The following is a 26,235-nucleotide window of genomic DNA, read 5'->3' as shown; positions in this document are numbered from 1 at the left end:
GTCAAGTGGCTGACCACTTTAGAACGATTTCTTGCTGGAAATTTTGTATCAAAGCTCCAGTACTCCCTACCCCAATTTATCCATCAAGGAGCGACATTTGAAAAATGTCGTTCTGCAGCATTTCGGACTTTCTCATTGGCCGGGACAGGTCCCGGTTCGCTTACATCGGAAGCTTTTTGACATCTTTTTCGTCAGACATTTTCAGGGCTACTATAACAAAGTGTCTGGGTTTGCATGCAGTGCAGGCTGCATTGGGGAAACTGTCAAAGCTGTTTCTGTCTATGATTAGACCAACTTTGTACAATAATTAGCAGCCATAAACGGATTAGGGATGTCTGAGAAATGCTCCAGAAATGTTAAGTTAGTCGCTTCGTTGTGTCTGGAAAGGAAACGAAATTTGCAATACATTTTGGTAATGAATCTCGACTCAATTTCGGCGGCTCGTAAGCGATTCTACAATTGGTAGATACTTTGCTCTGATTTACAATTCGCTGTACGTTCTGTGAGGCTACAAGGATCAAAATGCTAAGGTGTATACTAGTATCAAATACAAGACCATACGGAGGGTTATGTGGAATGGTGTTATATACAAAAGAAGAATCGTGTAGTTGAAGTAGTCCAGTGACAGCAAGCATCTTGAACCAAAAGCTCTCAAAGCTCCAAGGTTCTACGGTCTTACGTATTGACTTGCCAGGAAGACAGGGACGTCGTCTAAAGGAATTCCTTAGCCTTTCTTCTGAAGGCATTACAGTCACGCAACCATTGCTTGTAGCCTTGCAATGAATAGATCTTTTCACCGTAGTAGTCAGGGACAGGGTTGGAGAAACTCTGCGACGAAGGATCAACTCTCTTGGCCCTGATTCTGGACAAGAACTCCTTGTCTCTGGCCATGTACTGAGTCAACGTCGACTTGTTCTTCAACTTGAACACAGAGGTACCAGCAAAGGGTCCCAACAAATAGCCAAAACCTGCACCAAGAAAAACAGCACCTCCCAACACCATCAATGGATCCAAGCCCATAATTGGCTTTTCTACATCGACTTGGATGTTACCCAAGTAGGTCAAGGTGACAAAACCGCCCGCAAGACCAGTAAACACTGATGCTCCAGTGTTGATGATGTTGTTTTGTTTCTTCAATTTGAAATATTCGGCCCAGCTCAACGTGGTAGATGTGGAGGAAGAATTAAGACGGACATTATACACCTGCCTCAAACCACTGTTTCTAGAACTCTTAGCGAGCATTCTGCCGTAGATACCAATGTTTGTCAACATCACGTGTGTAAAGATCGTTTTTATGTTCTATGTGATGTGTATCCTTTGCAAAAGGTACGTGTATAATATTCAAACTGGGAGTAGGTCTGAAGGTTCAATCTGAAATCTTGATGTCACTGGTTGAAATTTTTTATGATTTCGATCGCAAAAAAGACCTGTACATAGTACTAGTATAATCAGGTGGTCCCAGTATGTAAACGAAAAGGTGCTAGTCAATGAGAATGCCATAGTTGAATTGCAATATTGTTGTTGCAGAGGGTGGGGACATTTGGATGTACAGTGATTGTTACAACTGTATCGTTTTCAAATCAATTTGTTTCTAGTTGCATTTGGTTTATTTGAGTTTTTGGTTCATTTTCGAATAAAATTAAGAATCCATAAAAAAGAAGCCGAGAAAGCTTGAAATAAAATCTTTCCACTAGCATAATACCGTTTGATTCTAACATGACACCAAATACGATTCAACACAAGTGGTGTATTCCAACTAGTAACTAGAGCCTGAAGTCGATGAAGGAAAACTATGAATAGAAAACTTGCAATGGATACTCTCATTTAACTGATATGTTAAACACATTTTTACGTAACTCATTACTACATTGCATTATATATATATATATATATATATATATATGAATCGATAGAGCAAAATCGAATTGCTACTATTGTCACTCATTGTCGCCCGTACCCAATTCTTTAAATCAACCCTTTTTCACAATAGCCAACTCACCAAATCCATCAAATCCACACTCAAAATCGGCCAACAGTATTCAACACGGACATGAACCTCTTGTTCAAATACAAACTCAACATGCTCTATAGGGTTGTTTATTTCTAGCACTTCTTTTCTCTATCTTCTTTTGACAATTTTACTTTTTGCACCCATTCTACTTAACGCGTTTCGCGTCTATACGCTCCATGGGTGCAAATTCAAGCACTAACACCAAAACAGCTGATACAACAAAACCCGTTGCTACAAAATGAAAGCACAATTAAAAACATATAAAATCAACAATATTAACTGAGACACCAATATACCACAATCTACACCCCAACAACAGCACCAAATTCCCACAACCGGCCATATTCCCAGCCCAGAAAAGCTCCTACCCGAGCGGCGCTACCAATTTTGGCAGTCGTGCTCCACACATAAAAATCTTTTTTTTGTTCACATTGATAATTCCAACAACAGCAATAACAAAAACTACAAAACTTATTTTCCTCTAATCTGTGGAATCGAATCTAATTGTGCAAACAATCAATCTTCGGAGCAGAAACGCTTGAATAAGCACACACACAAATACAGAAAACGCCACCTATACAGCAGCTGTTGCTCACGTATTCAGCCTGTTCCGTTTTTCAGTTTTTCTGCAGTTTTTTTTCCCTTATTCTTTCAATTCTGGATCGATCAAAACTCATAATACTCCGTCTGGTGAATATTGAATATTCCTACATCCATCATTTTTTCACGAAAAACAAAAACTTTTTGCAGCCCAACAATTCATAGACACCGTAGTTGAGAGAACTACTGGTATATTTATATTGGATTGAGAGAGTAAAAGATATTCAAAGATTTTGAAAGATACTTAGTCAAATAATTATTCCGTACAATTATCGCTAATATTATTCCTTTTATCATGAACGGTTCCACAACTTTGGCCAATGGATCCAAAGATAGCTATCCCTACCAGCAGAGCAGCTCTCTCCAGAATAATACTATAGAACCTGTGATAGAGATCCCTACCACCAAGGAGCAGTTGACTGAATTACTCGAAAGATACTACAAGTTGTTGAGAACTGGCCAGCAATTAAAGCGTGAATATGATGAACAAGTTCTTTCACACAAGTCTGCCAATGGGAGCTCTGCGTTGTCTACTTCCGATGGAAATAGTTTGTTGACTGGAACGAATTCTATTGGCTTTGATGCGTCAACCAACTCGTCTGTAGTTCATGACCTGAAGCCCCCACCATTTTTTGATGCCACTGAAAAGGAAAGAATTCTTATAGAAAAGGTTTTGGCTACGATTTCCGACAAGCAGCAGCAGTTTCTAGACGAAGAGGCCCAATTTTATGAGGAAATCTTGCAAGAATCCTCCACTAAAATTGAATCACAGCTTGATAAAGACATTTTCGAAAAGCAGATAGCCAGTTTGCAACTCTTGTCGAAAGATATAGACTTGCCTGAAACCATACAGAGTGAATTAGCTAGCTCAGTAGTTGACGTTAAGGAAGATGCTGTTAGTATAGTCGACGAAGGCTTGGACAGTATCTTGAAACTGTTATCGACGTACAGTCAAGATTTTCAAGAGAGAGCAAAGAGATTAGGAATAAAGATACCGGTTCCCTCTACTTCTGTGGATCCCTTGCAAGCTCCTTTGGGCAACTACTACACAGAAAAAATTATCACAAGCAAGATCGCCAATCGTTTGAGGGAGTTGGAGAATTTGCCAGGCAACTTGGGGACATTTGGAGACGATGTTGAAATAGACGATTTAAAAATCAAAACACTCATAGAATTGAAATCGTTGCGATTGTTGCCAAAGCAGAAGCAATTGAAACATAACATCATAGCCAGTGAAGCCAGTCAAGCCAAATTTACTCTTCCAGACTTAGTCAACAACCCCTTGTGTTTGCAAGAAAAGAGATCCTTCAATGTAAGACCCAAGATTGAGCAACCCAATCCACACTTGCTAGCCACGCAATTAGAAGAATTGAAGCAGCAAGAAGAGCGCGAGTTTCAACGTCAATTGCATATTGCAAAGATTCAGCAAGTATTGGATAGTTCATCCTTGTACAGCACAGCAAAGTCTTCACGTTACAATTATAGGTCCAACATCTTGGTGAAACAAATCAACAATTTCCATCAGAATACCGAAAAGGAAGAGTCCAAGAAGTTGGAAAAAACCGCCAAGCAGAGATTGCAAGCATTGAAGGCTAACGATGAAGAAGCCTATATCAAATTGTTAGACCAAACCAAGGATCACAGAATCACACACCTTTTGAAGCAAACCAACCAATTTTTGGATACATTAGCACAACAAGTTAAAGCACAACAGGCAGAAACCTTCATTGAAGATGTTCCAATTGAAGAAGTCAATGGAGAAGAGATTGAAGAAGATACAGTCGACGAGTTACGTGAGAAGATTGACTACTACCAAGTTGCTCACCGTATCAAGGAAGAGATTTCTGAGCAACCAGGTATTCTTATTGGTGGTAAGTTGAAGGAGTATCAGTTGAAGGGTTTGCAATGGATGGTTTCGCTTTACAATAATAAGTTAAATGGTATTTTAGCAGATGAAATGGGTTTGGGTAAAACTATTCAATCTATTTCTTTGGTTACCTACTTGATCGAAAAGAAGCACGAGGACAAGTTCTTGGTTATTGTACCTCTTTCTACAATCACCAATTGGACGTTGGAGTTTGAAAAGTGGGCTCCTTCTGTCAGAGTCATAGTCTATAAGGGTTCTCCACAGCAAAGAAGATCCATGCAGATGGATATCAGAATGGGTAATTTCCAAGTTATGTTAACTACCTATGAATACATTATCCGTGAAAGACCATTGTTAGCCAAATTTCACTACTCACACATGATTATTGATGAAGGACACAGAATGAAGAATGCTTCGTCTAAGTTGTCTATTACATTAAAGCAATACTATAAGACCAAGAACAGATTGATCTTAACTGGTACTCCATTACAAAATAATTTACCCGAATTATGGGCTCTTTTAAATTTCGTTTTACCACGTATTTTCAACTCTGTCAAGTCTTTTGACGAATGGTTCAATACTCCATTCGCCAATACGGGTGCTCAAGAGAAGATCGAATTGACCGAAGAAGAGTCCTTGTTAGTCATCAGAAGATTGCACAAGGTCTTGAGACCTTTCCTCTTGAGACGTTTGAAGAAAGACGTCGAGAAAGATTTGCCAGACAAGGTAGAGAAGGTGTTGAAGTGTAATTTGTCAGGTTTGCAATATGTCTTGTATCAGCAGATGTTGAAGCACAACGCTTTCTTTGTGGGTGCCGACGCTGGTGGAGCCAAGTCGGGTATTAAAGGTTTGAACAACAAGATCATGCAGTTGAGGAAGATCTGTAACCATCCTTTTGTATTTGAAGAAGTCGAAGCTGTATTAAATTCTTCCAAATTAACTAACGACTTGATTTGGCGAACCAGTGGTAAGTTTGAACTATTGGACAGAGTTTTGCCCAAGTTCAAGGCTAGTGGACACCGTGTCTTGATGTTCTTCCAGATGACTCAAGTCATGGACATCATGGAAGATTTCTTGAGATGGCGTGACATGAAGTACTTGAGACTTGACGGTAGTACGAAGGCTGAAGACAGACAGGAGATGTTGAAGGTTTTCAATGCACCAAACTCAGACTACTTCTGTTTCCTTTTGTCTACTAGAGCTGGTGGTTTAGGTTTAAATTTGCAGACAGCTGATACAGTAATCATTTTCGATACCGATTGGAATCCTCATCAAGATTTGCAAGCTCAAGACAGAGCCCATAGAATTGGACAGAAGAACGAAGTGAGAATCTTAAGATTGATCACCAACGATTCTGTAGAAGAAGTCATCTTGGAAAGAGCTCACCAGAAGTTAGACATCGACGGTAAGGTTATCCAAGCTGGTAAATTTGACAATAAGTCGACTGCTGAGGAACAGGAAGAGTTCTTGAAGAGATTGTTGGAAGCCGAAGCTAATGGAGACGAAAATGAAGAGAACGATTCTTTGGACGATGACGAATTGAACGAGATATTGGCTCGTTCTGAAGACGAAAAGGTTCTATTCGCTGAGATTGACGGTCAAAGAAAGAAAGATATCGAGAGTCACTTCAAGTCCAGATTGATAGAGCGGGACGAGCTTCCTACTGTTTTTACGGAGGATATTTCTCGTCACTTCGAGAAGGATACCAAGGAGCTCAGTCGTATGAGAGAGAAGAAGAGAGTCAAGTATGACGATGGGTTAACCGAAGAACAGTGGCTCATGGCCATGGACGATGACAATGATACTGTAGAAGATGCCATCAGAAGAAAAGAAGAGAGAATGGCAAGAAGAAGAAGAAAGGCAGCCAAAGATGGAGATCTTTCTGAAGACGACGAAGAAGATTTAGAGGATGATGAAGACGGTTCAGATGGCCGTAGAAAGAGACAGCGTCGTTCCAGAACTCCGCAAACTTATCGCGACGAAGATATATATGGCGAAGAAGATGAAATTGCTGATCCTGATGAAAAGGAAGCAGACGAACTCACTGTAAAATGTACAGCTGTCATCGATGAAATCATGCAATTGACAGCTGAAGATGGCCACAGAACGTCCGACATCTTCCTCAAATTGCCATCGAGAAAGTTGTATCTGGATTACTACCAGATCATCAAGCGCCCAGTGTCCATCAACCAGGTGATCAAGCACTTACAACAGGAGAAGTTCGACACCTTCGAAGCATTCATCGCTGAGTTGAGGTTGATGTGTGAAAATGCAAAGATATACAACGAAGAAAGTTCGTTTGTCTATGCTGACGCTGCGCAGATCGAGGAAGTGCTTGACCGTGTTTCGTAATACATTTAAAAACATCACATAATTGTACCATATTGCTAATAACATAATAACACTATATATCTATATAGTATTTATTAAATGCTGTACTATAACTTCAGCCAAGACTGCTACTGCCACAAGAGCAAAACTGTAGAGCATGCCGTCTATATCTACCAGAACCAATGTAGAGATTTCAGAGAGTGCTATAGAATAGAGTAAAGTTCTAATCAGATAGAAGTGTCGTCAAAATGTCGCATTGTGGAGATCTTCGACGACACTTTCGCAATCTGTCAGAGAAGGAATATACGAGACTACTTTTTGCTTAGCATATGAGGTAGCCCTTCTGATATTATTTCTAGTTCTTGCAGCTAGATTTAACGGGAGAGGCTTTTGAGAGACTTCCACTACTGGAACGTTCGACTTTGCTCGTTAACGAGAGAATGGGATTAGTTCAATGGCGTAGTGGCCATGTGCCCTGGCCATAGTTGCAGCCACATACGAGCTGCAACATGCATTCACGCTTATCTCTATTTTTTCACGAATCTCCAGCTAGTGCCATTTGTAATGCTCGAGTCCAGCTTTTAAGGCTAATGTTTCATGCTGACAGTCATGGTGGAAGTGTATATAGTCAAGAGTGGATCTAGGGATTTCAATCTCAAATTTCTGGTGGATATAGGCTTTGGAATGTGAGAAGCCAGCGGAGATTTATTTCTGAGACGTATTGCAGAATTGGAGCATTGCGGCAATGAACAGGGCCACCATTCGATTTGTGGATACTGTGCCGTATTGCCAGCATAGCCAATAACGGCCGTCTCCAACTCTCCATCATATGAAATGCCAATTCTGTCTGGAGATGAACCTGCACACGTTCTAGCCAATTAGGAGTGGGCAGATTCGTGTTACGGCATATTTCCTTAGAGGGTATGAGGGGTTGCAAAAAGGTTGGATTTTCAGGTTGGCTACATTTGGCAGAGACTGTGGAAGTAACAGCACAGAATCACACAATATGCCACGTCAGAGTCGACAATTACTAAGGCTGGGTTATATGGGGCAATTGGCTATGGACTTGTCCTGGGCCAAGATGTAGAATAAGGTAGACGCGATTAGTGGAGTGAAAATTGACACCAGCAAAAAATATAATGCTGCAGATAACGAGAGCCAGGACGATGGAAGTTAGTCAGCAGGGAAAGTCTAGAGACATGTGGAATAGCGAGGAGCGAATGGTTCGATAGGAAGTTTGCCAGAAGAGGCAATTGCAGCGAATGAATTGGAAATTTGTAGACGACATGGAGGTGTCAGAATTGTGGTCAAGACTAGGAATTGTCAGTTTCGAAGAGATACACTAGATAAGGAGAAGTAGATAGAGTAAGTAATTGTAACTGGACCACAGGGCGATGACACGAACCACCGAGTCTGTAGTTGACTCTGGGGTTGGACAAGAAATCGCCCATATCGTACAATGTAGTGGTAGTCCAATAAATTTGGGTAATCTCACCATTTGTGTAGCAGCCAGCCTGTAGCTCATCTCTCTAGGAGTACACAATCTTGCTATCGGAACAGTCTCCACTAATCGACCACCAATTGGCCATTGACTGCTACCAGAATGTCCATTTCGACCTCTAAGTTGATAACAATCTCACCACTTCATTGCTCCCTAATTCCACCACTAATTCTCTCGGTACCAGCCACCGCACTCCGCTGGGACTCCCGGTATACTCCCGATACCCCACTACCTGTCGCTAATTCCAATCCTGCTATGTCGAGGAGATGCCGTTCGCTATGCACTCTCGCCCATTCATTCGTGGACCTGACCAGGACTATAAAGTGGGCATCAAATCCAGTGGAGACAATCCGTCCGGAAAAACCATCTTCCATATTCATACTATTTTCCAGCTATTGCAAATATATATTCAATGTCTGCCATTGCTATCAAGCCCTCACTACTTAGAGCTGCCAAGACATCAGCTCCACGCTTTTCTAGAGCTGCCTGGTTGGCTGCTGGTTTGGTTGGTACTGCTGGTACAGCCACTTACTTGTACAGCAATTCCAACAACTCCAACTCTAACAATTCCAACAATGCCGGCAAAAAGTTGTCCACCTTGATGGCTGGAGTTCTCGGCGCTAATGTTGCTACTGTTCCTCAAGGAAAGACATTGAAGGACTACCAAGAAGTCTACAACGACATCGCTGCTAAGATTGAAGAGAACCTCGACTACGATGGTGGTGCTGGTTTCTACGGTCAATTGGTCAGATTGGCATGGCATTCGTCTGGTACCTACGATAAGAACACCAAGACTGGTGGTTCTTACTATGGTACAATGATTTTCTACCCAGAAGCCTCCGACGGAGCAAACAACGGTTTGGCCAACGGCCGTGACTTCTTGTACGAATTTGCTGTCAAGTATCCATGGATCTCCAGAGGTGACTTATGGACCTTGGGAGGTGTTGTTGCCGTCCAGGAATCTGGCGGTCCAAAGATCCCATGGAGACCAGGTAGAGTTGACTCCTACGAAAAGAAGGACATTCCTGAAAACGGTAACTTGCCAGATGCCAGTCAGGACGGTAAGTATGTGAGAAATTACTTCAAGAGATTGGGTTTTGGTGATAGAGAAATCGTTGCATTGTTAGGTGCTCACTGTTTGGGTAAGTGCCACCCTGAAAACTCTGGTTACGACGGTCCATGGGGTCCATCGTTCAACATGTTCACCAACGACTTCTTTGTTAGATTGTTGGGCAGCTGGCATGTGAGACAATGGGATGGTGAAAAGCAATACGAAGACGACGAAACCAACTCGTTCATGATGTTACCTACCGATATTGCTTTGAAGGAAGAGTCGTACTTCTTGAAGTACGTCAAGTTGTACGCTGCTGACCAGGACTTATTCTTTGCTGATTTCTCAAAGGCTTTCGCTACCTTGTTGGAATTGGGTATTGAGTACCCAAGAGGCACCAAGCCATTCCTCTTCAAGACTGTTGAAGAACAAGAATAGATGCGAACGATATCTGACGATGTATTTATCTAGTTTGTTTTACTGTTCAATAAAGTAACGATCAAATACGCTGTAGGAGAAGAGTATAAATGGGTGCAAAAGTAGAGTGTAAATGGAAAAGTTAAAAACGCAATAGATGCATAAATCGACGCAAAGCAAATGCAAAGATGTTGCATGAATGTGTTAGTTTACAGGTTGCAAAAACGAAGTGGCTACAAAAAATAGAACACTTATCGATTTGTTTTAAAGTTCTTCCTATTGGCCACTCAGACACGGCTGAAGTATTTACGGCTGGTGATTTTCCAACGATGTTGCAGTGCAAATCTTGCCTACATATACAAGTGTTCCAAGATCTTGTCTACTTCTTACGTCAGCGAGCTGACCAATTTGAGCTACAATTCTACTGCTAAGGGAAGCGTATTCTACTACGAAAGGACTAGACTAATTATAAAATGAACACACGAAGATTTTATGCTTGTTTGCACATGTTAACTCTTTGGCTTGTGATCTATTCTATTCTATAGCTTTTGGCTTTCGGATAGCAGAGGTGCAAATTGTGGATGGAAAGTACTGCTTTAGTGTGCATACAAAACTCCATACAAAACTAGGCTTTAGTTCAGAAAATTGGAAAACGAGCAAACAGGGTTACCCGCACTTACCCTTGGTAAATTACATACTATGTGTACATTTCAAAACTACAGTGCAGAGTGAAAAATTGAAAAATCACCTCAGGCACGACTTTTCAGTAAATGAAAAATTTTCAGATACAGGCACCTCTACTATTTAATTAGCGAATTTCCTATTCTGAAAAGTTTTTCATCACAAGCTTTTTTCTTTCTTCAGCACCGTCGTCAATCAAAATGAAGTACATCCAAACCGATCAAATCTTAGAAATCCCAGAAGGCGTCCACGTCAACATCAATGCCAGATCCATCAAGGTCACTGGTCCAAGAGGTGAATTGACCAAGGACTTGAAGCACATTGATGTTACCTTCACCAAGGTCAACAACAGAGCTATCAAGATCACTGTCCACAACGGTGACAGAAAGCACGTTGCTGCTTTGAGAACTGTCAAGTCTTTGATTGCTAACTTGATCACTGGTGTCACCAAGGGTTACAAGTACAAGTTGAGATACGTCTATGCGCATTTCCCAATCAACGTTAACATCGTTGAAAAGGACGGTGACAAGTTCGTCGAAATCAGAAACTTCTTGGGTGAAAAGAGAGTCAGAAACGTCAAGATCTTCGAAGGTGTCACCATCGAACAATCTGCCAACCAAAAGGATGAATTGGTTGTTTCCGGTAACTCTTTGGAAGCTGTTTCCCAAAACGCTGCTGATATCCAACAAATCTGTCGTGTCAGAAACAAGGATATCCGTAAGTTCTTGGATGGTATCTATGTTTCCGAACGTGGTACTATTGTTGAAGAACTCTAAGTTATTGGTGCTTTGTCCATAATTTAGTATCCTTTTTTCCAAGAAGGAGGGTGCTTGTGTACTAATACATTTCTCTTCTTTATATCTTTTTGTTGAGTTTCCAGGGTTTATATAGTTCAATATTTGGTTTTATTATTGGGTTAACCCTGTCTCAATCGTGGATCGTTATCGAGCTCATTACAATGCAGAGCCACCTACGATCCACCTGTAGAAGCGCGCAAGAGACGACGGTTAGATGATATTGCTAGCAAAGTTTGAGTAGAAGGGATTTTTTTCGAAAAAGTTTGCTAGTAGTTTTGTCTGCTGAAGTTTCTTAAATTTGCATTGTTAAAAGTTTGAGCTATCTTGCGATTTCATCGAAGGAACAACATTTTGGTTTGAAAGGTTTTAAACCGAGAATTTGAATCTGCGATGAGAAACCGCTAGTAGAAATTGAAGCGAACATAGCATTCTTTGGGTATGGATCAAACTACTTGAATGATGCACGTGACACATAATGATGCCGCAACCGGCATCTCTAGTACAGGATCGCTATACTAAAACCACCCCAGACATCTAGCAAAACAAGTTTGAATTATTCTTCCACAACAGTATCCCGTTGCTTCATAAGCATTCAAAATGGTCACCAAAGTCGCATTCTTGGGTCCAGAAGGGACATATACACATCAAGTACGTTTTTTTTTAGAGGAAAAGGAGCCAAAACAAGATCTGACTCATTCTCAGACCACCGTTCTACTTTTCAGACATGATCTGGTTTACTAACTCTTCTAAAGGCAGTTATCCAGCAGTTCGGCAACAAAGACAATGTTCTGATATATCCAGTCAAGACAATTTCAGACTGTTTCAAAGAGATCCACTCCAAAAATGTAGATTTCGCTGTGGTTCCATTAGAAAACTCTATCAATGGTGGTGTAGTTTTCACTTTTGACCTCATCAGAGATTGGTTCATACCGTCTTTGCAGAACAATAGTAGACAAAATGACGACAGTGGCTTCTTAAGTCCACCCCCTTCTTCTAAAACGACGACATCTTCAACGTCTTCCAAGCCAACTTTCAGAATCGTAGCTGAGCAGTTTGTGTCTATTCACCATAACTTCTTAACTAGGGCAGAAGACGTCTCCAAGATCACATGTATATATTCTCATCCCCAGGTGTGGACCCAGGTCACAGGCTTCTTGTCAACTATCCCGGCTAGCATTCCCAGAATAGACAGTACGTCTACTTCAAAGGCTGCTGAGTTGGTTAATGGTGACGAATCCAATACCTCAGCCTGTATCTCATCTCAGATGAGTTCAGACTTGTACCAATTGCCTATAAGAAATGCCAACATAGAGGACAATCCTAACAACACCACCAGATTCTTAGTTTTGGGATACGAGAAACCACCCGCTCCATCTCCATCCCCAGCTCCAGAAGTTGGAGAGCCAGAAAGACCAGATTCTCGTATTACTTCTATCATCTTCACTTTGAATCACAATGATCCAGGTGCACTTTGTGACGTATTGTACGAGTTCAAGAAGAATGGAGTCAACTTGACTTCGATCACATCTAGACCATCCCATTTGAAACAATGGCAGTATGTTTTCTTCGCAGAGGTCATTGGCGATCTGAGCAGTGACGCTAATATTGCTAAAGGTATAGAGCTGGCTAGTAGTATTTGTCTGGAATTGGTAGTGCTCGGTTCCTTTGACAGAAGCTGGAGGTACTGGAAATCATCGTAGATACTAAAACATACTGTCCTGAAAGCTTTAGCAACTACAACCCATATGTGTCACAAGCCCTACACTATACTCCGTATAGCTGGAGGTAAAAGTTATTGTTGGAAGCTACTGATCTCTGTATAACCTATATTTGTATATATACCCGAATAAGAAATCATAATAATGAAAGGCACAACACCCATCATAAGCTAGCATCTTCCAATGCACCAAAGCTATGGGGTTGATGCAGCAACGTAATAATATACATAATCGCCAAAGGGCAAATCTAGAAACGTAACCATGCAATTCTATGGGCTTGAAAAGATCATAAGTCTAGGAGCCAAACTTCTGGTATGTCCACTCTGTGTTGTCCAAAGGACATGCGTTTCTAGTCTTCAACCATCTCTTGATACAATGCAAATGGAAGGCGTGGTTACACACACCCCAAGCAGCAATGCACTCTTCCTGGCCGTTGTTCATGGAGTTGGGCTGACACTCGATACATGGTTCCATAAGATGGTTTCTGCAGATGGCACAGTTTTCAATTTGGATATCTATGAATGTTAGTACGGAATCAAGATGAATTATGATGAATCATAAACACAATGAAAATTTCAATGAATAACTATCCAGGCTTAATATCAACATCAAAATGAACTCATTATTCAATGAACTTTCACATAATACTTACCCCATGACCAGAAGGCTACGGCTGTCCATTTTTTCACTTCAAATCTTTGCCTGCCGTTTTTGGACTTGGACACTTCCTCTGTAGATGTTTGCTGAACTTGTTGTTCCTCTATAGGTTTCATAGTTAGTATCTATGAGCGTGCTAAAGACTGGAGAGAGTTCTAAATGAAAAACTTACCGCTATCAACTTCCATTTTTTCAACTTCTTCAGACATGACGATTTCTTGAAATGTCAGATATGAAGGATGTGTCAGCTGCCTTTAGATGAGCTGGAGCAATAGAAGAATGCTTAGAAACTGCAGTGGTTATTACTAGCTTACATATACTGAAAGCTAATAATCGTACGCGAGCAGTAGGAGAGATCGATTTGGCGCACACGTCTTTGATCATGTGATCCCACTATGGATTAGCCTTAGCTTTTCACATTATCAATTAGATCTTCAATTAGCTATTCCTATATCGTTAATTTATTCTTTCTTTACAAACAAACGATGTCAACAGCAAACGGCGATCTCATATCGTCCTTGTATCCGCCACCGCCGGTTTATGTCAAATTTTTCACGACTGAAAACCTCAACAAGCTACAGGAATGGCAGAGACAACAAAACGATGAAGAAATAGAAACAAAGCAAGAGGAAGCAGACGATAAAGATGAAAAAGACAACGAAAAACAAAATGAAACACAAGACACGGTTCCTCCGGGCGAGTTGCGGTTTCTAGTACCTCCACAACCACCGTCCGGAACTCATTACAGAGGCTATGGTAACATATGGTCCTTTGAAGATAAATTGCCCAGCTTGAAAAGTGCCAATTGGGAACAGCTATATAAAGATGACGACGAATCGATAACGTCGGAAACTAAAATAAAAGAATTGCACAAATTGATGGACTCCTTATTGTTGAACTTTTTGGAGTTGATAGGATTGGCTTCTATTGATCCTCTGCAATACGAAAGTAAGATCAAAGATATCTCACTTATACTTATCAACATCAACCATCTTCTCAACACGTATAGACCGCACCAATCTAGGGAAAGCTTGATCATGCTCTTGAGGAAGCAAATCGATGCCAAAAGAGCTTCCATCAATCAAGTTGAGAAGGTGTGTTCTGAGGTTAAACAAAAGTTATTGAAATTAACTAATATTCAAGACGTATACAAAAAGGACAGTATTGTGCTACCAGACAATTCAGACAACTCGCCCATGGCAGAAAACGCCGAGAGTATAAAGGACGAGATAATTAAAAAGTTGTTGTCAGAACATTGATGGTTAGAGTGTGTAATATAATGTACAATATATGAAAGTAGAATATACATACAATGAGTATCTCTGAAGTAATCGATATTTTGCTTCTAACATTAATGCTTATCAATAGTACATAGTATCTATGAGTACATTACATTCCGTATTTTGTATAACATCTATAACATATACAAAATAAACGTTACATAAGATCCAAGAGATCGTTATTCAACTTGCTGGTATTGCTTGGAGCAGCATTGGATCCGATGTTGAAGTTATTTAATCCCTGGGTCACATTGCTCACAGGAGTTGGGGCATTTTGTGGGATTGCACCAAACAAACTCAATATATCGTTATTAGAAGAAGGCTGCGTCTGCTGTCCCTGAGATACGGGAACAGGTGCACTGAACAAGTCGTTTAATTCATCCAATAAACTGCCAGAACCTTCAGCGGCACCATTGTCGCCTGTAAGTGCGTCATCGTCATCGTCAAAGTCAAGCAAGTTTTCGTTCTTAGCGTTATTGATAATTTCCTGTTTGGCCAAGTTGGTCAAGTCTTCAATGTTGTCCTTCTTAGAAGACGATCTGGACTTGTTACCTTGAGCTACATGACTGTGGGCAGCGTTTGGATCAATGAAGGTGAATGCAGGCTTATGGTAGACAGACGACAATGTCGACAACTCTTCCACCAACGACTCCAAAACTACAGGGTTGAAAGAAGCAATGGTTGTGGTGATAGGAGGCAACTTGGTCAAGATAATTTCCTTCTGTGATTCGGTAGATGAAGACGACAATAAACGCCAGTAGATATATGCCTTGTCCCTGACATCAGCATTTTCACAATCTTTGGTGGACGACTCCAACACCTTCTGTAACAAACTGGAGTACTTAGAGCCTGAAGCAGAGAGATTAATCTTGACAATAGCAGTCAAGATATTCAACTGCAATACAGACTCAAACGACAAGAAATCGTCGATCAAGACTTGTAATTTGTCATGCAAGTTGGAGAAATACTTGGGATACTCTCCCAAGAGCCAGATGTAACCGGACATGGCATCCAGTCTCTCCAATTCGGAAATATGGTTTGATATAACTGGGATAATTAAAGTGATAAGATCGTTTTTACCAGGGTAACGTCTCAATATATTTGTCAAAACGACGATGGACTCGTTGATGACTAAATCACCCCCTCTATGGTCTATCAAGCTATTCAAAAGATTGATTGCTTTGACAGTAGAGCCAGACAATTTGATGGCAACAGAGCCAATGGATTTGATAGCCTTAGCCACCAACGAAGGCTCGAATTCCATGGCATACTCTTTTAACTCACCTAACAACAAGGCGCTGTTAGAATCGTTAGCCAAACGGACCATGATTTCCAACTTCTCCAACTTTAAGTACAAGGGATCGGAGTACTTGATGAAAAACACTCTCAACTCTTTGGACAAGATCTGAGGATACTTTTCCAAGATGATGCGGATATTCTTCAAGCCTACATATTGAGCTTCAGGAATCGAAGAACTAACCAACGAAACCAATGGAGCAGAAAGTTTCTTTAAGATAGCAGCTCTCTGCGCTGTGACGGGTATAGCATCTATATGGTGGATTATGGCTCTGATGGAACTCAACACCACAGACGGATTTACATGCTGCAATTGTGGAGTCACACGCTCTATTATGTGGTTGGCTTCTTCAGCATCATCAGTATGATATTCATTCAAAGTGGTCAATATGGTGATTCTTCCCCATTCAGTGCATTCGTTCAAGCACATAAGTAAGTTCTTGACAGTTTCGGTATCAGCCGTGAAAATCTCTAAGTTGGCATCGGAGTTCATGTCTCTGATTTCGTATAAAGCGTTCAACGAATTGGCCACCACCATAGGGTTGGAGTCCTTGATGAGACCCTTCAACTGGTCCAAGAAGCCAAACTCTACACACATTTCGGGATTCAAGTCAAACAATTTGGCAACACAGAGAGCAGCGGTCTTTCTCACATAGGGATTCTCGTCTTGAAGCGTTCTCTGCAATGGAATCTCCATATAGTCCACCATCTTGTTGACACGTATACAGCCCATAGTACGGATGGCTAGGGCTCTCACCAAGGGATTGGGATCTTCAGTATCTTGCACAAAAGTGTTGACAGCCAAAATACAAAGCTCGGGATGTGTTTTGGCGTAGTTCATCAAGTATAAATAGACCAACTTCTTCTGTTCTAAATCATAGGTGGCGATGTTCTTCAAGACATCGGGAAAGAGCGAAGACACATCCTTACCCACAGTCATGGCCTGGATCACTCGCTGGATCGCATCCTTTCTTTCGTGCTTGTACTGCGAAACCAAACCGCTCTTCAATTCAAACGTCTCGCCCTTTCTGGGGCCCGTCAAGAAGCTGCGAATCTTCCTTTCAAGCGACATCGGTGTGGAAGATGAATTGGTAAGAATATGACGAAATATTTCAGTTTGTTTCACAGCCAATGCTGTGCTGTTTTTTGTTTTGTTGGTTGACGGTCACGGTCACGTGCAATACATCACGCGACATCAACATGCAGGACGTATGATCGTGGCTCTTAAGAGAACCAAACTAAAACAGTGAAAAAGCTTTGGAAGAACACAAAGAAGTGGAAGATTGGATATATAAGTATCCAATGACTGGAAAACTTCAAAATTCCCTGTAATTAACTTCTCCTATTTACTTGAAAGTAAGAAAGAATCTTTTCAAGAAAGCATCTATATAAATAGATCTAGAACTGCATATATACCGATCTCCCCAGATTAGGAGCCAGAGCTATCTTCAAAAAATTCACACCCACCAAGCAACGAGTTGATGGTCCAGGACGTCAATCTTCAAACCAATGATGGTAATCCCCTTATTAAGTTGTGAAGAGCACTTCTTCATTAGAAGGGATAATCCAAGAGGTCTCATTCAAGCTGGATAATCAATCCTCGATGCTAGATTCTCAATAACACGATCTATTTTCCAGTATACGCCATGAGATGCACCAATTGCAATTGTTCCTTTGACTCCACTTGTATATGTTCCTGCTACTTGCCTAATGGAAAAGTACACCCCTGAAGCTGAAAATATATAAGCCAGTATGGGTGCTATCCTAGCATTAATACATCCCAGTTATAATGCTTGGTAACACTATATGCGAATACGAATCGGTTTTTAATTGACGTAAGGTTATCATTTCTTTTTAGCCTCCCTGTCGACAACTCAATTCGTTCCTGACGATTAGGTTCGGCTTAGTAATTGTGGGAATTTCCTCATTGATCTTGTTATTATTGGTCCGTTGCTGTACAAGTAGGGAATACGGACGTAATATAATTCGACTGGCTCCATAGATGAATACAACTCATATGGAGCTATCGCGGCTCGGATGTGTCTGCCGTCGATTTGTTGGTGTGATGAGAGGTTTCCTTTGAAAACTTACTCTTTGTTCAACTATTAAAGAGATTACAATATATTAGTTACATATGGAACAGACAGATTTGTGTCCGAGAATAGTCGGACAAGTTTCTATTGAAAGTGCCAACCCAAATTCTGCGTGTACTGATAATCCGCCAGGAACAATTTAGAAACAATATATTTATCGATTTGTGTATGGTTATCTTCATGATAATAATATAGAGACTGGTTTAATTGATAATATTCTCATAGTAAATATGACACTCAAACGATATAAACTACACCTTTATCCATTTAGAATTTATTTGTCACATAACATACTGTATAAGATTTATTTGGCTGCAAATCTACTCACCCATCTCCACCAAACAGCCCTCAAAGAGATTGAAAATAACGTTGAGAGTCTTCTTTGGAGGATAATGAACACTGTTCTTAGACTTGAGGTTAGGGAACAATTGAGCTATTCTCACGAGAATGTACCCGGCTTCGGTGAGGGCAAACTGTTGTCCGATACATGTTCTGGGTCCTCCTAAGAACGGAAGGTATGCCCATCCCAACTTGCCGATGTCGGCCCATCTTTCCGGTCTGAAAACGTCAGGATCTTCACCGTAGTATTCTTTATTTCTCTGCGTGGAGTAAACTCTGAACCCAACTGTAGTGCCCCGTGGAATAAAAATTGGCGACTTTCCGTCTTCACCACCTCCTTTAGGCAACAGAGTATCTTTATTAGAGACCCTCAAATTAACAGGCACAGTAGGGTACATTCTCAACGTTTCGTTAATCACCCACTTCACGTAGTTACACTTCTTCAACGATTCGAACGTGATCTTGGCAATATCTTTTTCTGTTCCAGAGCCAAAGTTTTCGTATACTTCCTTTTTCAACTTTTCCCAAATCCCAGGGTTGCGGGAAAGTTCGTAGAAGATGAATGAAAGTAGTGAAGATGTGGTGTCTCTGCCAGCTAACATGATGGCAAGCAATTGATCCTGGAGAACTTTAGGGTCTCTGGTTTGTTGCACCAACTCGTATAAGAAGGTATAACTTTCCTGTGATTTCTTTTCAAGCTCAGCTTGCGAGAAGTTGAGAGCCCTATCGACGTAAAAACGGGCGAACTTATGAACGTTGGCAATCGCAGTTCTGAATTCCTTGCCATCAATTAACCAGTAGAACTGTTGAGCATAGCCTCTTTCCGAGGTGTACTTTTGGGTAATAAACAAACCATCGGTGAAGTCTTTCGCATATGGAACATCATCAGGAGTCTTCATGCCAATTCTTTCGTCATACAAGGTATGAACACTTTGACCGAAAAGGAATTCTGTAGCTGTATCAAGAGTGAACTTAGTGAACAACTGCTGCAAATCAACTGTTTCTCCTTTGTAGGAGCGAATATGTTTAGCAAGTAACTGTAAGTGAGGTTCCAAAGCCTGGACATGTCCAACTTGCTCCCTGACAAACTGGGGTCTTAACATGGCCCTGGAGTGCTTCCAACCTTCACCATCCAAAGTGAAGATACTGTCACCAATCACTGGACTCAAGATCTGGTATCTACGGCCAATAGAAAAATCATTAAATTGGGTAGCCAACATAGCCTTGAAGTTCTCGGGATCGGTTGTCATGAACATGGTTTCTCCCATAACTGTAAGGGTGAAGGTTTGGGTTCCGACGGAATCAAAGGTAAGATCGCTGAACTCAGTCAAATCTCCATTCCTTTTATGTTTCATTATCTCAATCAAGTTTGGGATTCCAAACAATGGCGGCTTCAAATGGAGAGGCTCTTTGCATCCATATTTCTTGACAAACAGTTGTTTCCTCCAATAAAAAAGTACCTTCTTCAAAACAATGTAGGCGATGAGAAACCCTCCAACAAGAAGGGAAAGATCAAAAGACATCTTCAGAATATAAGATCTAGACTTCTTCTTAGTATAATACGCAACACTTCTATTGCTAACGTGAGAACAAGGGCATTCTTCTTCGGATTGCAAAAAGGGAAAAGACATGTAAATTTATATAAATTTGTTCCACTTATTCAGCATATAGTTCAAGAGAGGAGAACATGGACAATAATCATGTGAGAGAATCCTGCCTCACTTTTGACAATTGGGCTAAACAACAATTGGGCTTATACAACAATTGGGCACAACAACAAAGTTTAAATCAACAAGGCTATGACAATCACACTGATCATATCAAGCCATGCTGTGGTGGTTTCGCTTCGCCGACCTTGGAGTGGGATGGTTCAAACGGTTTTGGATAAACATGGTCCACAAGTGGAAGTCGCGCATATAACATGTGAAGAGAGCTCTGATCAGCGTAGTACGAACTGTGTACGGATTGAACAAATTAACCATATCGGTGTGAAACAGGAAAAGATCGACATACGCTTATCTGTACAGTAGCCAGCTTCAGAAAACTAGGTATTCTCTCTGTTGAATCAAGAATAACGGAGACAAAACTTGCAATTGTTCAGATTTCGCAACCTTCTCTTAAGTTGCAGCGAGAACCCCGCAAAAGATAATTAGTCTAGATGTCAAATGAGTTGGCTTGGAAGGGGCACAGAAATTCAACTCCGAAACATTTAATGATACGGCCGTAACTAATTGTGCCCCTCTCTTGCTTGAAAGTATACACTTTTTGGTTTCAGACCACCTTGGTAAGGTTCGAAGAGTCCTTGACTACAAGGAGGGGTTTGAAAATCAATACCTCTTCCAGCTGCTTCATCAGGTAAGTTTAGTCTTACATGATCAGGAGCCTTCCGTTATCACTTGTAAATTATGAGGGAGTTTTAGATTTCCACCAGGTTGCACTATTACATATTCCTGTTTAGGAGAGGCTGTTCTTCTTGAAGCCTTTCATATGCAAAATATGCATATTTGGCACACAGATAATGTAGGAGACCTGCAACCAATTGCGCTGACTGGAATACAGAACGCAGCCTAAGCGATCAGCTATCAAGAAGATGAAATTGTTACCTCCAGTAGCTTATTTCATTGCCTACCTTGTCGTAACATCAACTGAAGCTGATAAAAGGTACAGCCGTGGCTAATGGAGTTCACATCCAATTGCTGGAAATCTTGCCAAAATCCCGCAAACTTAGTCTCGGATTATCCATGAATCACGACGGGTAATATAAAGAGATACGGGTAATCTAAAGAGACAATATAGAACATCTGAGTGCTTCTGAATGGCTGAATTATTATCCGGTTTGCCATTCTTATCACTGACTTGCAGCCGTTTTGCGCTATCTGGATATTATTTGTGTTTCGCACACCAGATTTTTCACTTGGAGTAGCTCAAGACTCCACGCAATTATGTGATTGCAAACTGATACAAGCACGGTTCTCTGGCTAATGTCTGTTTACGGCAAGAACTGGAGTTCGTTTCGAAAGAGAACACGTCTTCTGGCGGATGCACCAGTTTTTTCCAGCGACGAAGAAAATGAAGAATTCACTGATATAACCGAGCCCACTTCAGTTTCAGACAAACTAATGTCAGTGATTCAAGATTCTCACGTAGTTACCAAGATAGGAGAGCAAGAATTGCTTCCCTCGGCTGAGATTAATTCGAATTGGAAAACATACAAATCTGTGCAGCATCACAAACGCAGCCTTTCAGATTTCAATCTTTCAGATTCTCTCACTACTTCTCCACAGAAGCTAGTAACTGTAGTCAACGCGCTCAGCAACTCACCAAGCCCAGTGAAAAGTCGGGCTAAACGAAGACTTGAAGACGAATTAAAGGATTTGGCAAAAACTCCACCGAGAAACAAATCCAAGAACAATAATAGAGAGCAAGTCACTCCTGCTAAGAGTACGAATTCAACTGCAAAGAGAACTCCTACATTCACACCCAAAGAAGCACGCGACTGGGATTCCTTGTTCGAAAGCATAGATGACGAACTGGTTGGTCGAAATACCTTTCTAACGTCTCAAAATGATAGTGACAACCATGGTGAAGAAACGGACAACGACGATGGAGAAATAAACGTAGATTTGTCAGTATTTTCTTCCTATGTAGAAAACTCAAATACTTCCCCAAGTCGAAATTCTAGCGAAAGGATACTGAAAGGAACCGCAAAATCGAAGCTTAGAACATATGGGGATGAGCGAAGCTTTCTTCTAGAAGGAAATGAAGAAGAAAACTCGAAAGTATCTATTGGCGATGAAATACCAGTTGTGGAAGATGTGTTAAGCATCAATGATCTCAGAAGTATCAGCAAAGAAAACCAACGAAAGGAAGCTCTAGACTATATTTTGGAAGGATTGCAATTTACTGATTGCAAGAACTTGGCCACTGGAAATGCTGTATTGGTATCATTGCTAGTAGACTTAGCCATCGAGTCGATCAAGAATGGTTCAAATGCACTTGAAAGAAACGGTGAAATCATCGCAACTAGGTTGCTAGCCATTTATGAAAATATTATTAATTCTAAGGGCAATGGAAAAGATGTTTTGTGTTGGCTAGTTAGTGTGAACTTTCTCTTTTTAGCAGCATCAGCAACTCGGACTGAACAAGTTGCTATCAGTCAGACTTTCAGACATTGCCTATTATCAATTCTCAAACTGCTTGGGGTCACTTACAGTTCCAATGGTTTGCCTATTTTGGTAAAGAAATCTCTTTTGCAATTGCTGGACATATTGCAAATTGAAACTCCTCTCCAAGTGCAATTGATAGAAGTGATGAGCAATGTTCCTGATTTCCACAGAGCAGACATATTTGAACATGTCATTCAATTGTTTGCAACCGAGACTAGATTGACCAACAAGATGAAGCTATTAAGCTATATCCAATCGTATGTTGAAAGATCGCCTGAATTGGATAGTCTTTACGATCTCGAAATTTGTATATTAGAATCTATGAACAAGATAGATTTTGTACAACTTGACGATCTAGATGTTCAAGTGTTAAAGTTGGTCGTTGTGCTATCTACATCTTATGACAATAATGAGCGAGTTGCCGAATTGCTATTTGATCCCAAATATGTTTCGCCCATGATAAGGTATATCAATAGCAGCTACAGTTGCTTAAACGACGAATATCGGCTCAACATAGCATTGTTTCTCTTGGGATTCTTGATAAACTTTGTTGAGTCTGACCGGTTCGAATTGCAAAAGTTTGATGATGTTAGAGATAACATAGCTATATTTGAAGCAATTGATGCTAGTGCAAAGGACGAGGCTTCCGGTCACCTAATAGGCTACAACAGTATAGTTTTGACATACTTACTGTTGAAGTATAGTGAAGATCTCGACATAGATATTCAACATCTAAAACACAAGTTGGACCATTTCAAGGAGAAGATAGCTAATACCAGAATCAAGACCAAGATTGATAGTTTGCTTACAGAATTGGCTAAATAAAGGCTATATATAATAGGAGAGGCAATAACAGAGAAGAGCTACGTGTAGGAGGAGTCCTAAAGACAATATCTACAGACAACATGGACTTAGCGTATCGAATATCACTGACATGACACAACTTTGTACCATTCAATTGATAGCGTTCGACCTGTTGGAGATGACAATATTCTGAAAAATGTATATTATTTTAAGGATAAAGACCCCACGAATAGAGACTAAACACCAAAATAATGGAAATTGTGGATGGAAAATGCGCTGTACTTTAAGAGATCCAGAACGGAATAAATCTGAGGAAATGAATATTCATATGATTACATTTAGATATATGGGCAAGTAGGCTGCGGCAGCATCATGAGAGTCGCAGCATTGCGTTGAATTCATATGGAGTGATTTATTCGTCTTTGAGACCACAGATAGCTCTACCAGCGTAGTACAATGGGAAGATAGTGGTGACGGTGAAGAGAGCGTAGAATGGGTAGACAGCAAACTTGGCTTGAGGTCCTCTCAACCACAAAGGCTTCTTGGTGTTTTGGTAGTGCTGTTGCAACTTGATGATTCTTTGTGGATCCATGGTGATATCTGAAGACTCTCGGTTAGTACGAAGAATATGGTGTAGGAGGAGAAGGAAACAAGAACGTACCTTTTATAATTGCAGTTAGTAAATATACGGTGATAACTAAATATCAGTTCATTTTTTCTCAGGCACTTTTTTCATGGAGTCTATTGGATGAGTGGCTTTGTGTTGCCAGGTATGTGCAGGTCCTGACAGTGGGCCATTGCGCAGTTTGGGAGCTGCAGAGACTCTAAAGTACCTGAGCAGAACTCTGAGCTGAAGCGGTTCCCCACCAAGGGAATACAATTTGGTGGTGGCTGTATCAGATTTCAGGACTATGGTCAATGAGATGCGAGAAACCTAGAAAACGTAATTTTTGTCAATTTAATTTTCCGTATTTTGCAGATTACGCTGGAGAATTTGGACGTATACATAATTGTAGAAGTACCATACAAAAAATTGGAGTACTTGCGAATCCAGTACTTACACATATTAGAGTAGCCAGTTGATTACATAGTAATAATGGTATATATACCTATTGGTATATAGATAGTAGGCTTCTTATCATGTCTACGAGCAATTCACTCTCATAAAATGCTACCATTTACCTTCCTTCCATAAACACCTGTATTCCTATACTGTGAATTAAGTAGCTTCACCTACCTGGCGAGCTGTCGTAACTAACTATTGTGTTGCAGCTTTGCTGCTGTCTAAGTACCCTGTAGCGACCAAATGTCTTGAATATTTTGTAAAATGTATGATATCATGGCTATGATTTGTCCTATGGTGATAACTGATGACCGATGGAACTATTACGGTATTCATATGTTAATCTGGAATGATGCTTATATCATATGACACAGTATCGATATGGTGACTATCATGCGCTTAGTCCTCTTCGTCACTTATGTGAATCACTCGATGTCTGTGGGATCTGATATCGTCGTCGTCGCCTACTTGCTCCAATTGAGCGTCGTGAAACTCGTCCAAGGCATCTCGTATATCGTCTGAATCGTAGTACTGTACATCATCGTCATCATCATCATCGTCGTCGTCGACTCCACTCAATATTATTGGACTTGCTGCATTGTCGCCATGGAATCCGTTCCAATCATCGTATGTCGTACTCTGGACTTCATTGTCTGATGAGAGGATGTCGTCGTCGTCATCTAGCCGCACGTCGCGGTTGATCTCGCTTACACTACGGGTATCAACAAAGCTGTCCGCGCTATCGTATTCGTCGTGTGAGCCATGCAAGTAGTGCTCATCAGCATCTTCGTTATAGGCATCCCCCTCTGGAGAGTCATAATACTCGTCTTCCTGAGGCACTCTAAACCGAGTTCCACAGTGCAAGCACACACTACCATGAGCTTCCCAGTGGCAGTTGCCACACCGAGGAACGCCGTCGGAGTTGTCTATAAGTGTGAGTGCTGTTTTGAACAAATCACCAAAGATTCGTTTATGTTTCACATCAAAGTTGTATGCTTTCCAGCAGCCATCGCGATGCTCTACCAACTTGGTCTTTTCGCTTTCAACTACGCAAGTGTCAATTATGATATCCGTTATCGCCTTTGATATCTCCTTAAGTTGCAAGTTCAACAGCGGCTTGTTTTCAATGTTGTGTCTACAGGTGGGACAGTTGATCTTGTTCTCAAACCAGGTGTGCAAACAGTCGTAGCAGAACGAATGGCCACATTCTACAGTGAACGGCACGTGCATTGTCTCGTTGCAGATGGTGCATTCTATGTTTGCAGTGATCTTCAGGAGAAGATTGCTTGTAAGTTCGTGGTCCTGACAATGTTAGTACGGGATACGAGAAAAATATACACTCATGAAAATTGATTCCAAATTTTGATTTAAGAATTAAGATTCAGAGTCGTAGCGATGGGTTCAAAAAATTTTGAACTTATAACTTCCAATACTTACCATACCACTCCACACCTTCTGTCCCTCTTCGATCTCCCCCATGTTGAGCTGTTTCTAGTTCGTGGTAGGGTAGAAGAACAAGAAGTTTACTTGGATGGGTTCAAAATTAATGACTGCGGAGCAAGA

General features: G+C 40.9%; 12 protein-coding genes across 12 annotated transcripts; 6 read left to right on the top strand and 6 right to left on the bottom strand. All coding sequences in view use genetic code 12, as the record gives it.

The window, feature by feature from the left end:
- Positions 1-711: 711 nt before the first annotated feature.
- On the bottom strand, positions 712-1,272 carry PICST_50505 (predicted protein; the record flags this gene model as incomplete). Its single annotated transcript, XM_001386406.1, has 1 exon — positions 712-1,272. One exon carries the CDS (start codon positions 1,270-1,272, stop codon positions 712-714), a length of 561 nt encoding a protein of 186 aa, XP_001386443.1.
- A 1,232-nt stretch (positions 1,273-2,504) lies between these two features.
- On the top strand, positions 2,505-6,918 carry STH1 (Nuclear protein STH1/NPS1 (Chromatin structure remodeling complex protein STH1) (SNF2 homolog)). The gene is given in 3 exon segments (XM_001386604.1): positions 2,505-3,101; positions 3,231-3,510; positions 3,526-6,918. The coding sequence occupies 3 exon segments, from the start codon at positions 2,907-2,909 to the stop codon at positions 6,828-6,830; spliced, it is 3,780 nt and encodes a 1,259-aa protein (XP_001386641.2). The 5' UTR covers positions 2,505-2,906; the 3' UTR covers positions 6,831-6,918.
- A 1,782-nt stretch (positions 6,919-8,700) lies between these two features.
- On the top strand, positions 8,701-9,799 carry PICST_85478 (cytochrome c peroxidase; the record flags this gene model as incomplete). The annotated part of the gene is made up of 1 exon (XM_001386603.1): positions 8,701-9,799. The coding sequence occupies one exon, from the start codon at positions 8,723-8,725 to the stop codon at positions 9,797-9,799; it is 1,077 nt and encodes a 358-aa protein (XP_001386640.1).
- An 844-nt stretch (positions 9,800-10,643) lies between these two features.
- PICST_85470 (60S ribosomal protein L9) lies at positions 10,644-11,601 on the top strand. Its single transcript, XM_001386602.1, has one exon. It carries the CDS (start codon positions 10,660-10,662, stop codon positions 11,233-11,235), a length of 576 nt encoding a protein of 191 aa, XP_001386639.1. The 5' UTR covers positions 10,644-10,659; the 3' UTR covers positions 11,236-11,601.
- Positions 11,602-11,853: 252 nt separating this feature from the next.
- Positions 11,854-12,956, top strand: PHA2 (Prephenate dehydratase (PDT); the record flags this gene model as incomplete). The annotated part of the gene is made up of 3 exons (XM_001386601.1): positions 11,854-11,904; positions 12,009-12,222; positions 12,301-12,956. The coding sequence occupies 3 exons, from the start codon at positions 11,854-11,856 to the stop codon at positions 12,954-12,956; spliced, it is 921 nt and encodes a 306-aa protein (XP_001386638.2).
- A 312-nt stretch (positions 12,957-13,268) lies between these two features.
- HRT1 (Skp1 Cullin-F-box ubiquitin protein ligase (SCF) subunit) lies at positions 13,269-13,747 on the bottom strand (the record flags this gene model as incomplete). Its single annotated transcript, XM_001386405.1, has 2 exons — positions 13,269-13,489; positions 13,627-13,747. 2 exons carry the CDS (start codon positions 13,745-13,747, stop codon positions 13,269-13,271), a joined length of 342 nt encoding a protein of 113 aa, XP_001386442.1.
- A 369-nt stretch (positions 13,748-14,116) lies between these two features.
- PICST_66143 (predicted protein) lies at positions 14,117-14,936 on the top strand (the record flags this gene model as incomplete). The annotated part of the gene is made up of 1 exon (XM_001386600.1): positions 14,117-14,936. The coding sequence occupies one exon, from the start codon at positions 14,117-14,119 to the stop codon at positions 14,888-14,890; it is 774 nt and encodes a 257-aa protein (XP_001386637.2).
- Positions 14,937-15,013: 77 nt separating this feature from the next.
- On the bottom strand, positions 15,014-17,281 carry APL2 (beta-adaptin, large subunit of the clathrin-associated protein (AP-1) complex). Its single transcript, XM_001386404.1, has one exon. The coding sequence runs from the start codon at positions 17,277-17,279 to the stop codon at positions 15,069-15,071; it is 2,211 nt and encodes a 736-aa protein (XP_001386441.2). The 5' UTR covers positions 17,280-17,281; the 3' UTR covers positions 15,014-15,068.
- A 1,339-nt stretch (positions 17,282-18,620) lies between these two features.
- Positions 18,621-19,895, bottom strand: CYP52 (Cytochrome P450 52A3 (CYPLIIA3) (Alkane-inducible P450-ALK1-A) (P450-CM1) (CYP52A3-A) (Cytochrome P-450ALK); the record flags this gene model as incomplete). The annotated part of the gene is made up of 1 exon (XM_001386403.1): positions 18,621-19,895. The coding sequence occupies one exon, from the start codon at positions 19,893-19,895 to the stop codon at positions 18,621-18,623; it is 1,275 nt and encodes a 424-aa protein (XP_001386440.2).
- A 1,725-nt stretch (positions 19,896-21,620) lies between these two features.
- On the top strand, positions 21,621-23,630 carry PICST_33685 (predicted protein; the record flags this gene model as incomplete). The annotated part of the gene is made up of 1 exon (XM_001386599.1): positions 21,621-23,630. One exon carries the CDS (start codon positions 21,621-21,623, stop codon positions 23,628-23,630), a length of 2,010 nt encoding a protein of 669 aa, XP_001386636.2.
- Positions 23,631-23,798: 168 nt separating this feature from the next.
- Positions 23,799-24,241, bottom strand: COX7 (Cytochrome c oxidase polypeptide VII). Its single transcript, XM_001386402.1, has one exon. The coding sequence runs from the start codon at positions 24,199-24,201 to the stop codon at positions 24,022-24,024; it is 180 nt and encodes a 59-aa protein (XP_001386439.1). The 5' UTR covers positions 24,202-24,241; the 3' UTR covers positions 23,799-24,021.
- An 830-nt stretch (positions 24,242-25,071) lies between these two features.
- Positions 25,072-26,151, bottom strand: PSH1 (associated with histones/Spt16/Pob3; the record flags this gene model as incomplete). The annotated part of the gene is made up of 3 exons (XM_001386401.1): positions 25,072-25,203; positions 25,243-25,974; positions 26,110-26,151. 3 exons carry the CDS (start codon positions 26,149-26,151, stop codon positions 25,072-25,074), a joined length of 906 nt encoding a protein of 301 aa, XP_001386438.2.
- Positions 26,152-26,235: the final 84 nt, after the last annotated feature.

This window comes from Scheffersomyces stipitis, chromosome 8 (assembly GCF_000209165.1).
Source record: "Scheffersomyces stipitis CBS 6054 chromosome 8, complete sequence".
Lineage (NCBI taxonomy): Eukaryota > Fungi > Ascomycota > Pichiomycetes > Serinales > Debaryomycetaceae > Scheffersomyces > Scheffersomyces stipitis.
The sequence above is the reverse complement of the archived record's forward strand: the minus strand, read 5'-3'. Positions and strand labels throughout refer to the sequence as shown.